The sequence below is a fragment of the Piliocolobus tephrosceles genome, chromosome 3 (genome assembly GCF_002776525.5).
Source record: "Piliocolobus tephrosceles isolate RC106 chromosome 3, ASM277652v3, whole genome shotgun sequence".
Classification (NCBI taxonomy): domain Eukaryota; kingdom Metazoa; phylum Chordata; class Mammalia; order Primates; family Cercopithecidae; genus Piliocolobus; species Piliocolobus tephrosceles.
In genome coordinates, this window is record NC_045436.1 from 89,676,037 (window position 1) to 89,688,322 (window position 12,286).

The window sequence follows — 12,286 nt, forward strand, 5'->3', positions numbered from 1 at the left end:
CTCTAATCTTTATTATTTTATTTCTTCTTCTAGCTTGGGTTTAGTTTGCTCTTCCCTTTTCTAAAGATGTTCTTCTTAAGTTGTAAAGTTAGGTTATCAATTTGAGATCTTTACTCTTTTTTAAAACATTTAAGTTCAGGGTTTGTTTTATAGGTAAACTTCTGCAGGTTTGTTATATAGGTAAGCCTGTGTTGTGGGGGTTTGTTGTACAGATTATTTTATCATCCAGGTATTAAGCCTAGTACTCATTAGTTATTTTTCCTGATGTTCTTCCTTCTCCCAGCCTCCATCTTCTAATAGGCCCAGTGTGTCTTATAGGCCCCTCTATGTGTCTATGTGTTCTCATAATTTAGCTTCCACTTATAAATGAGAACACGTGGTATTTGGTTTTCTGTTTCTGCATTTGTTTCCTGAGGAAGTGGCCTCAGACTCCATCCATGTTCTTGCAAAAGACATGATCTTGTTCTCTTTTATGGCTGAATAGTATTCCATGGTGTATATGTACCACATTTTCTTTATCCAGTCTACCACTGATGGGCATTTAAGGTGATTCCATGTCTTTGCTATTGTGAATAGTGCTGCAATGAACATATGTGTGCATGTATTTTTATGATAGAACAATTTATACTCCTTTAGGTATATACCCAATAATGGGATTGCTGGGTTGAATGGAATTTAGGTCTTTGTGGAGTTGCCACACTGTGTTCCACAATGGTTGAGCTAATTTACACTACCACTAAATGTGCATAAGCATTCCTTTTTCTCCACAACCTCACCAGCATGTTATTTTTTTGGACTTTTTAATAGTGCCGTTCTGACTGCTGTGAGATGGTATTTCATTGTGGTTTTAATCTGCATTTCTCCAATGATCACTGATGTTGGGCTTTTTTTCATATGATTGTTGCTGCATATAAGTCTTCTTTTGAAAAGTGTCTGTTCATGTCCTTTGCCCACTTTTTAATGGGGTTGATTTTTCTTGTAAATTTGTTTAAGTTCCTTTTAGACACTAGATGTTAGACCTTTGTCATATGCATAGTTTGCAAACATTTTCTCCCATTCTGTAGCGTGTCTGTTCACTCTGTTGATAATTTATTTTGCTGTGCAGAAGCTCTTTAGTTTAATTAGATCCCATTTGTCAATTTTTGCTTTGTGGTAATTGCTTTTGGTGTCTTCATCATGAAATCTTTACTCATTCCTATGTCCAGAATAATATTGCCTAGGTTGTCTTCCAGGGTTTTAATAGTTTTGGGTTTTACATTTAATTCTTTAGTCTATCTTGAGTTAATTTTTGTATATGGTCTAAGGAAGGGGTCCAGTTTCAATTTTATGCCTATGGCTAGCCAGTTATCCCAGCACCATTTATTGAATAGGGAGTCCTTTCCCCATTGCTTCTTTTTGTCAGATTTGTAGAAGATCAGATAGTTGTAAGTGTGCAGCCTTATTTCTGGGTCCTCTATTCTTTTTTTAACGTAGGCATTTATTGCTATACATTTATCTTTGATAACTGCTTTTGCTGCCTGTCATATGTTTTGGTATGATGTGTTTTGTTTTCATTTATCTCTAAGTATTCACAATTTCCTTTGTGATTTCTTCTTTGACCATTAGTTGCTTAAGAATGTGTTGTTTAATTTCCACGTATTTGTAAATTTTCTAACTTTCTTTCTGTTATTGGTTTACAGCCTTATTTCACTGTGGTTAGAGAAGCTACTCTGTATAATTTCAACATTTTAAAAATTTATTAAGACTCATTTTGTGACAAGTCTTATACGGTCTATCTTAGAAACTGTTCCATGTGCACTTGAGAAAAATGTATATTCTGCTATTATTGAGTGCAGAATTCTAAATATGTCTAGTTATTAGATCTACTGGGCTTATAGTGCTGTTCAAGTTCTCTATTCCTTATTGACTTTCTATTCATTATAGAAAGTGGAGTACTGAAGCTTCCAACTATTATTATATAATTGTCTATTTCTGGTCAGGCACAGTGGCTCACACCTGTAATCCCAGCACTTTGGGAGGCCAAGGGTGGATCACCTGAGGTCAGGAGTTCAAGACCAGCCTGGGCAACATGGTGAAACCCTGTCTCTACTAAAAATACAAAAATTAGCCAGGTGTGGTAGTGTACGCCTGTAATCTCAACTATTTGGGAGGTGAGGCATAAGAATCACTTGAACCAGTTGCAGTGAGCCGAGATCATGCCACTGCATTCCAGCCTGGATGACTACATCTCAAAAACAAAAACAAAAACAAAGCACAAAAACAAGAATTGTCTATTTCTCTTTTATTCAGTCACTCTTCATTCATATCTCTTGGGGCTCTATTGTTTAGTGTATAATATTCATAATTGTTATATATTCCTGAAGAATTGACCCTTTCATTAATATATCATGTAATGTATCTCTTGTAACAGTTTTTTACTTAAGATCTATTTTGTCTGGTATTAGTATACACACTGTAGCTCTTTTTTGGTTGTTATTTATACTTTTCCATCCTTTATTTCTTTGGACCTACAGGGAGCCTCTTTAGACAGCATATAGTTGGATAATAATTTTTAAAAAATTGATTTTGCCAATCTCTGCCTTTTGATATTAGAATTTAATCCACTTCCATTAAAGTAATTGTTGATAAGAAAGGACTTACTCTTCTATTTGCTATTTGTTTATTATATGTCTTATACCTTTTTTGTTTCTCATTTTCTCCATTACTGCCCTTTTTGTGTTTAGTTGATTTTTTCATAGTCAATTATTTTGGTTCCCTTTTTATTTCCTTCTGTATATATTTTTTAGATACTTTCTTTTTGGCTACTATGGAGATTACAATTAATAGTGATTACATTTATAGTAATCTAGTTTTAATTGATAATAACTTGGTTTTGAGAGCATACAAAACTCTGTTCCTATACTGCTCCATCTGCTCCTTTATGTTGTTATTGTCATATGTTACATCTTTATATATTGTGCACTGTTAACAGAATTATAATCGTTTTATATAGTTGTCTTTTAACTCATGTGGGAAAGGAAAAGAAGGAATACAAACCAAAATAATATAATACTGGCTTTTATATTTACCTATATAGTTACTTTCACTGGAGTTATTTCTTCATATTACTTCAAGTAACTGCCAAATGTCCTTTCACTTCAGTATGTAGGGTTCTCGACTTGTACTGTATTTCTTTATTTTAACTTAATTTTATTTCAGAGACGATCTCACTCTGTTACCTAGGTTTGAATGGAGTGGTGTAGTCAGAGCTCACTGCAGCTTTGAACTCCTGAGCTCAAATGATTCTCTCACCTCAGCCTCCCAAGTAGCTGAGACTACAGATACATGCCACCACACCTTGCTAACTTTATTTTTTATAGAGATGGGCTCTTGCTGTGTTTTCCAGGCTAGTCTTGAACTCCTGGGCTTAAGCAGTCCTCCTGCCTCATTCCCCTAAAGTGCTGGGATTATAGGCAATGAGTCACCGCATCCAGCCACTTGTAGTGCATTTCTTGTAGGACAGGTCTATTAGTAGCTAACTCCCTCAGCCTCTATTTATCTGTGAATTTCTTCATTTCTCCTTCATTTGTGAAGGATAGTTCTGCCAGATACAGAATTCTTGGTTGACAGTTTTTTACTTTCAACAAACAAAATTTTCATCTGGCCTCCATGGTTTCTGATGAGAAAGCTGCTGCTAATCTTACGGAATCTTATGACTATGTTGTTTTCAAGACTTTCTTCATCCTTGGTTTTGACAATTTGATTATAATGTGTCTTGGTTTGGACCTTTTTGTGTTTATCCTTCTTGGATTGCATTGAGCTTTTTGAATGTGGACAGTCATGCATTTGATCAAATGTGGAAAGTTTTCAGCCATTATTCCTTCATATATTCTCTCTTACTTTCTTATTTCTCCTTCTGGGATTCCCATTATATATATTTTGGTATGCTAGATGGTGTTGCACAAGTCTCATAGGCTCTGTTCATTCTTTGTCATCCTTTTTTCTTTCTGCTCCTCATACTGGATAATTAATTAAATGGACTGATCATCAAGTTTGTTGACTATTTCTTCTGCCTGTTCAAATCTTCTACTGAAACCTATTAGAAAATTTTTCATGTTTGTTATTGTGCTTTTCAACTCCAGAAGTTTTGTCTAGTTTCTTTTTAAAATTTCTATTTGTTGGCGAGTCACAGTGGCTCATGCCTGTAATCCCAGCACTTTGGGAGGGTGAGGTGGGTGGATCACTTGAGGTCAGGAGTTCAAAACCAGACTGGCCAACATGGTGAAACCCCATCTCCACTAAAAATACAAAAATTAGCTGGGCGTGGTGGTGGGCACCTGTAATTCCAGCTATTCGGGGGGCTGAGGCACGAGAATTACTTGAACCTGGGAGGTAGAGGTTGCAGTGAGCCAAGACTGTGCCACTGTACTCCAGCTTGGGTGACAGAGCAAGACTCTGTCTCCAAAAAAATTCTATTTATTTATTAATATTCTATATTTGTTTATACATTATTATCAGGGTTTCTGGTAGCTCTGAGCACATTTAAGACAGTTGAAAAGTGTGACACTGGCAAGATGGTGGAACAAAATGTCCCAGCACTTGTCTTCCCACAGAAACACCAATGTAACAACCATCTATGAATAAAAATACCTTTATGAGAGCTCCAGGATCAAGGTGAGAGGTTATAGCATGCAAGTAGAACAAAGATATGAGAAAATATTGAAAGGGTAAGAAAACAAGTTTCACTTTATAGAGTCACCCTTTACCCTACACAGCAACACAAAGAAAGAGATTCCTTTGGATCATGAGCTCTCTTGTGGAGAAAAAAGAGAGCAACCCTGCCCCTGGACACTGGCATCAAGACTGTCCACCCACGCAGTGACAGTGGCACCAGGCCCACTGGTAGACCTAGGCACCACGCTCACCCACACATGGTCTCAAGCTATTTACACGGGCCCCACCAGCTGGACCACCCAGAATCTCTGGCTAACTGATTTGTGAAAAGCTTTTGCTGCAAAAGTCAGTCTGTAAAGACTGAAAGAGGTGGCTGCTTCTTCAAACATCCAGACACTAATACAAGCTACAAGGATTATGAAGAAAAAAGACACCATCCAAGGAGCAAATAAAGCTCCAATAAGTGACTCAAAAGGATTGGTGACCTACAAATTGCCTGACAAATAATTCAAAGTAACATCTTAAAGAAGCTCAAAGAGCTATAAAAGAAAACAGATAAACAACTACACAAAATTAGGGGAAAATAATTCATGAGAAAAATGAGATATTCGACAAACAGAAACCATAAAAAAGAACCAAAGAGAAATTTTGGAGGCAAAAAGAATACAACAATGGAACTGAAAAATTCAATAGAGAGCTCGAACACCATACTTAGTCAAACAGAAGAGAGAATCAGTGAACTCAAAGACAGGTTATTTGAAATTATACGGTCAGAGGAACAAAAATGAAAAAATGAATTAAAAAGTATAAAGAAAGACTACAGGACTCATGGGACACCATCAAGCAAACCAATGTATGCATTATGTTATTTACAGAAGACGAAGAGAAAGGGAAAAGGAAAGAAAGCTTATTTAAATTAACAATGCCTGAAAACATCTCAAATCTAGGGAAGTAAATGGACATCTGGAGTCATGAGCCCCAAAAGGATCACAAAGATATCGAACCTAAAAAGGTCTAGACTGAGACACGTTATAATCAAATTGTCAAATGTCAAAGACAAAAAGACAATTTTGAAAGAAAGAGAAAAGCAACTTGTCATATACAAAAAAAAAAAAAAAAAAAAAAAAAAAAACCCTATAAAACTATCAGTGGATTTGTTCTTCAAATTTCTTCTTCTTTAGAAACCTTGCAGGCCAGGAAAGAGTGGGATGATATATTCAAAGTGTTGAAAGGAAGAAATAAAAAACCCCCACACCACTGCCAACCAAGAATGTTACACCCAGAAAAGCTACCCTCTAAAAATGAAAGAGAGATAAAGACTTTCCCCAATAAACCAAAACAGGAAATATATCGTCTGCCTCATAAGAAATGATAAAAGGTTTTATTCAAGTAGAAATGAAAAGATGACAAACAGCAACATTAAAGCTGCAGGATACAAAATTAACATACAAAAATCATGGTGTTTCTATACACCAATAATGAACTGTCCTAGAAAGAAATTAAGAAAACCATCTTAGGCCAGGTACGGCAGCTCATGCCTATATCCCAGTGCTTTGAGAGGCCCCACGGTGGGAGGATCCTTTGAGGCTAGGAGTTCGAGACCAGTCTGGGTAACATAGCAAGGTCCCATTGCTACAAAAAATAAAATTAGTTGGCATGGTAGTGCGCACCTTTTGTCACAGTTACTTGGGAGGCTGGGGTAGGAAGGTCGCTTGAGCACAGGAGGCCAAGCCTGCAGTGGGCTATAATTTGCCATTGCATTCCCACCTGGGCAACAGTGCAAAACCCTGTCTTTAACAAAACAAAACAATCTAATTTACAATAGCAGTTAAAAGAATAAAGTACTTAGAAATAAATTTAACCAACGAGGTGAAAAACTGGTACCCTGAAGACTGTAAAACACTGATGAGGAAATGAAAGTAGACACAAAGAAATGGCAACACAACTCACATTCCTTCACTGAAAAAATTAATATTGTTAAAATGTTTATACTATCACAAATAATCTACAGATTCAATACAATCTCTATCAAAATTGCAAAGGCATTTTTTTACAGAAATAGAAAAAATAATTCTAAAATTTATATGGAATTTCAAAAGACACTGAATAGCCAAAACAACTTTTTGAGCAAGAAGAACAAAGCCAGAGGCATCAAACTTCCTGACTTTAAAAAATATCACAAAGCTGCAGTAATCAAAACAATATGGTACTCTCATAAAAACAGACATATAGATTCATGGAACAAAGTAGAAAGTTCAGAGATAAACCCATGCATGGATAGTCAACTGCTCTTCAACAAGGAAGCCAACAATGTACAATGGGTGAAGGATAGTCTTTTCAATAAGTGGTAATGGGAAAACTGGAAATCCACATGCAAAAAATGAAATTGGACCCCTATATTATCCCATACACAAAAACCAACTCAAAATGGACTAAAGACTTACACATACACCTGAAATCATAAAACTTTTAGAATAAAACATAAGGGATAAGCTTCTTGACATTAGTCTTGGCAATAATTTCTTGACTATGATGACAAAAGCACAGGCAACAAATGCAAAAATAGACAAGCGGGACTACATCAAGCTAAAAACCTTCTGCACAGCAAAGGTTACAGTTAACAAAATGAAAAGACAACATATAGAATGGAAGAAAATATTTGCAAACTATACATCTGATAAGAGGTTAATATCTATTAAAATACATAGGGAATTCCTACAACAAAAAACCAAATAGTCTACTTTAAAAAGTGGGCAAAGGAGCTGAATAGACATTTCTTCAAATAAGATATGTAAATGGTCAATAGGTACTTCAAAAGGTGTTTAATATCACTAACCCCATTAGGGAAACGAAAATCAAAATCACACACCAGTTAGGATGGTTATTGTCAAAATAGCCAAAGGTAACAAATGTAGCTGAGATATGGAGAAAGGGAAATTCTTCTACAGTTGTGGAAGAACTGATAAAGAAAATGTGGTATATACATGCAATGAAACATTATTTGGCCTTAAAAAAGAAGGAAACCCTGTCATTTGTGACAATATGGATAACCTAGAGGACATTAATTTAAGTGAAACAAGGCAGGGACAGGAGGATAGATACCACATAATACCACTTACATTAGGAATCTAAGATAGTCAAACTTATGGAACCAGAGAGTGGGATGGTGGTTGCCAAGGACTGGGTGAGAGGGAAACAGGGAAGTACTAGTCAAAGGTATAAATTTTCAGTTATGCAAGATGTATAATTCTTAGAGATCTACACTACAGAATAGTGCCTATTGTTCATAATACTGTATTGTATACTTAAAAATTTACTAAGAGCACAATTTATTTTATGTTAAGAGTTGTTATATGTACACAAAAAATAATAAGTAAAGAGGGTGAGAGGAAACTTTTGGAAGTGGTGAATATGTTTATGGCATATGTTGTGATATTTTCACAGACATATATTAATCTCCAAACTCAAACTCATCAAGTTATGTACACTAAATATGTATAGATTATTATATGTCAATCATAACTCAGTAAAGTGTTTTTCTTTTTTTAAAGACCATTAAGTCTTTGTTTAGCGAGTACAAAGTTTGTGCTTCTTCTGGAACAGATTATGTTCATTTCTTCTGTAAATGGGCCATACTTTCTCATATCTTTGCATGCGTCATAATTTTTAGTTGGAAACTGGACATTTTGACTCTTACAGTAACTCTTGAAATCAGACTCTTCCTTCTACTTGGGGTTTGTCTTGGTTGCTTGGTGTTTGATGACTTTTAAACTATTTTTGGTAAGTCTATTCTTTATCACATGTGGTCTTTAAAGTCTGTTCCTTTGACTTATATTCGGTTAGTATTTAGACAGAGATTTCCTTCAATGCAATAGGAGAGAGAGAGAGAGAGAGAGAGAGAGAGAGAAGAAAAAGAAACCCAGAAAAACAAATCAAAATCTCAAAATCTCTCCCAGTCTTTGCAGATTGTTTCTGTCCTGGCACTTTTCCAGGCCATGTGCAACTCTACATTAGCTTTCACTTCACACTTGGACTGAACCTAGACATCCACCAGAGGTGCAGGCTCAGAGTCTTCTGAGGTTTTTCTGAGCATGTATCCTGCCCTGAGCATGTATGTGGCTTCCTAAACTCCCCCAATACACACAAGCACTTTTGAATGCCCTAATTTTCCATAAGACCTTAGTTTTCCCCCATGCTTTGGTGCTCTGTTATGTACCTCCACTGTAATCCTTTGCCCTAGACAGCTGAGATTGCTCATTAATCTTACAGTGCCTGTGCTTTGCAATACTAATGCTTTTCTACTCTGAGTTCTGAGATAGGTGAAACCAAGACAAGTGCCTGGGGTCTGTCCTTCAGGTAGGCTTTAGGATAGAAAAGACAAACACATTATTTTTGAATAAGGTCTTCTGTGTTCTTTCTAGTGCTAGGGAATAGGGTCCCTCCCTGAGTGAGAAACGTAGATAGCTATCCTTCAAGACCACTGTCAAATCAGGGAATGTATGGGGTAAGGGCACAAAAGACATATGCACAAAATGCCACAAAACTTTCCTACCATTTTTAGTTGCCTGTTCCTTCATTCAACATTTGCTTAGGTGCTATAAAACTTTGACTGTTTTCCACAGTTCTAAATAAAGTTGGTTCTGACAGCTTCTCTTTGGTTTTTGTGGAAGTGGATTTTTGGTTTTTGGTTTTGGTGGATCTGCCTACTCTGCCATTTCCACTGCCATCACTTGTACTGCACACCCTCCTGTGTGCCACCCTTCGTTTCCAGGATGTTGTCATTCTGCTTAACATTATCCCAGTTCTTTCTCTCTAAAATTCCACCCATATACACCTGAGATTTTATTAAATTTTAGAGTAAAATAAAATTTAGGGTATCAGTTGGTGATTATGTCACAGGACAATTATAGTAAGTAATCATGTCGACTGAAACATTTGGCTTCTGTTTTTTCTTTTTCTTTTTTTTTTTTTTTTTGACAGGATCTTGCTGTGTCACCCAGGCTGGAATATGGTGGCATGATCATAGCTCCCTGCAGCCTCAAACTCCTGAGCTCAAGCAATCCTCTTCCCTCAGCCTCCCAAAGTACTGGGATTACATGTGTGAAACCCCTCACCCAGCCAGTTTCCTTGTTGTTGAACATCCTTTGGTTATTCCTACCATCATAAGGCCCTATTCCTACCACCAGCAGCCACTCCCACTGTGCTATGGGTTTCTTTTTCATCTTTTCTGAATCCTCTAGTTTCCTTGTCTGAGTAGGTTCAGTAAAACTGCTTTTCTTCTTTCACTATTCAGAGCAACTTAATTCTATCTCATTGCCATCTATACTGTCATTGACATCATCCACCTTAGCATCAGTACATCAAGATGTTCTGATTAAAAAATACTACTAATAAGGAAGGGGATACTTTTTATCCCTTAGGCAGAAACCTACCCTCAGCTCTTAAAAATGTATCCCAGCTGCACATACTTCATTTCATTTTGAAAACTTAGATTTGTTTTAAAACTATATGAATACTAATTATATTGTCTTTAAGAGTAACCACTTAAAAATGGTTACTTCTCAGCAAATAGAATTTAAAAACTCCACTTTCTTTCATAAACAAATATTTAAAGAAGCTCTGAAATTTTCATGAACTTGAGATTAACCCTTCTTAAAATGCTGCTTCTTAAAGCACTGAAGGCAACTTTGTTTTTGGAAGACTGTTCAATAAAAGAAAGAGGCTCTCTTCAGGACTAGAAAAGGGAGCTGGAATAATTCTTATTCTCAAAAAAGTAAGTTTTCTAATTATAAAGTAATACACCTTTGTTTTAAATAAAAAAAGAATAAAAAAGTTTGAATTCTGAAATTCAGAAATGTATAAAACAGAAAATAGAATCACCAGTAATCTTATTAGCCAATGACAGCAACTATTAACTATTTAATACATATACTGTAAGATCTTTTAGTCATATATATAAATAGGTATAAGTATGCATTTATGTGTGTGTGTGTGTGTGTGTGTGTTTTTCTTCAATAAAAATAAAATTGTAGTAAGGACTTTTTATTTAGATAAATTGTCATTTCAATGGCTACATAATAGTTCAATTTTGAATATACAATAATCTAACCAGTGTCTTATTAATAAGCATTAGTTATTTCCATTTATTCTCTATTATAAACATTGCAGTGATGATAGCAACTATTTTAGAAGTTACAAGAATCTTAGAGTGTGTTTTCTTAAGTAGTTTTCTTTAAATATTTTCTTCTACAAGCTGGCACTAAGACAAGATAGTTTTGGATTGCCACCAAAGTTGGCAATCATCAGTAAGTATCTAAAATGTTTTAAACATTTTTCACCTTAATAGATGACACTCTAACTTCAGTACAATATGTCATTTCAGTTTCGAGTTCCTTTGTAGCCCACAAACCCTTCATTCTGATCAAATGAATTCATTTATTTGGAGGGGCCTTGTGCATTGCTGCCTTCCTATGGTAGTACTTGCTGCTTTTCCTGGCTAAAAAAGCTGGAAATCACTCCTCTTTCTCACCACTGATCACATGTAATACAGAATTAAAGGTTCAGCTCAAATCCTACTTGATCCATAATCTCTTCATGACCTCTCAGCATGAAGCGATTTGTCCTCTCATTAAAATCCTTTCCACATATTTGTAACACTTTTGACAATTAAATGTATACTGTCTTGTAACTTGTACTTTCGTGTTTTCAGATGTTTCAAGTTTGCTTATTATTTCCCCTTTCTATAGCTATAGAGTGTACTAAGAGGTTATTGAAGGAAGAGATCAGTCTCACTGTCTTTCTAGTACTGTACCTTATACACAGGAGGAACCTGGTAAATATTTTTTTATTTACTACAATTACAATAAATCAGTCTTGTATTAGTAAAACTCTTGTTCAGTGCAATGCCTCTGCATATATAAGCACATAAAAAGAGCTTTTTAAAAAAAAACTATTTTATCAAGATATTAACATAAAACATTTGTTGCTGACTATAGAGTGGCATTGTTGGTAACTGAACTATGTAATATTTAAGTCAAAATTATAAATTTAAGATTATTTTCTATATTTTTACAACCTTTAAACTATCAATTAAAATTGTTTGCATAAAGATTGAATTGCTTACCTTGCAAAAACTTAAGTGAAAGCACAGAAATAACAGAAAAACATGAAGAAGCTTCATGTTGGAGGTGTTCGGGGTCTTTGTCTCTGCTGAGAACTCTTTTACACCCCAGGTATTATTTTGAAATTTAATTTTTAACCTCTGAAAAAATATTTCAAAAGAACAAGCCTCCTAAAGAACTCTGTACTTTTGAACTCTGAAAGAATTTGGCTGAAATCCAGAGAGATTTACCGTAACTGAAACCAAAAAATGGCCTTCCCAGTAAAGAGCAGAGGGAGGTAACCAATAGGAACTTGTTTCCACTAGAAGAGACTGATTTCCTCCCACCCTGTTAATGAGCAATGACTCAATTATGTATTCCAGGGAAGACAGAAATTATATTGGAAGCAATTTTTTTTTGTTTGTAAAATAAAAATAAAATTTTTTAAACTTAAGGTTGAAGACTAGGAGACAGTAAAAATGAAAGCAGACCATAGCAAAGGCTGCAAAATACATTTAAAACTCTAGAAACCA

The 12,286-nt window shown here is 35.4% G+C and overlaps 1 protein-coding gene across 4 annotated transcripts in view; it reads right to left on the reverse strand.

Annotated features, from left to right (window-relative positions):
• CFI (complement factor I) overlaps positions 1-12,286 on the reverse strand; it is a 72,622-nt gene that overhangs the window by 47,633 nt on the left and 12,703 nt on the right. The window contains exon 1 of one of the 4 annotated variants that reach the window (XM_023219934.1): positions 11,777-12,087. The exons of the other annotated variants lie outside the window; for them this stretch is intronic. Within the exon in view, the coding sequence (XP_023075702.1) occupies positions 11,777-11,833 (57 nt within the window). The 5' untranslated portion in view covers positions 11,834-12,087. Of the gene's footprint in view, positions 1-11,776; positions 12,088-12,286 lie in introns of those variants that run through there. 4 annotated transcript variants of the gene reach the window in all.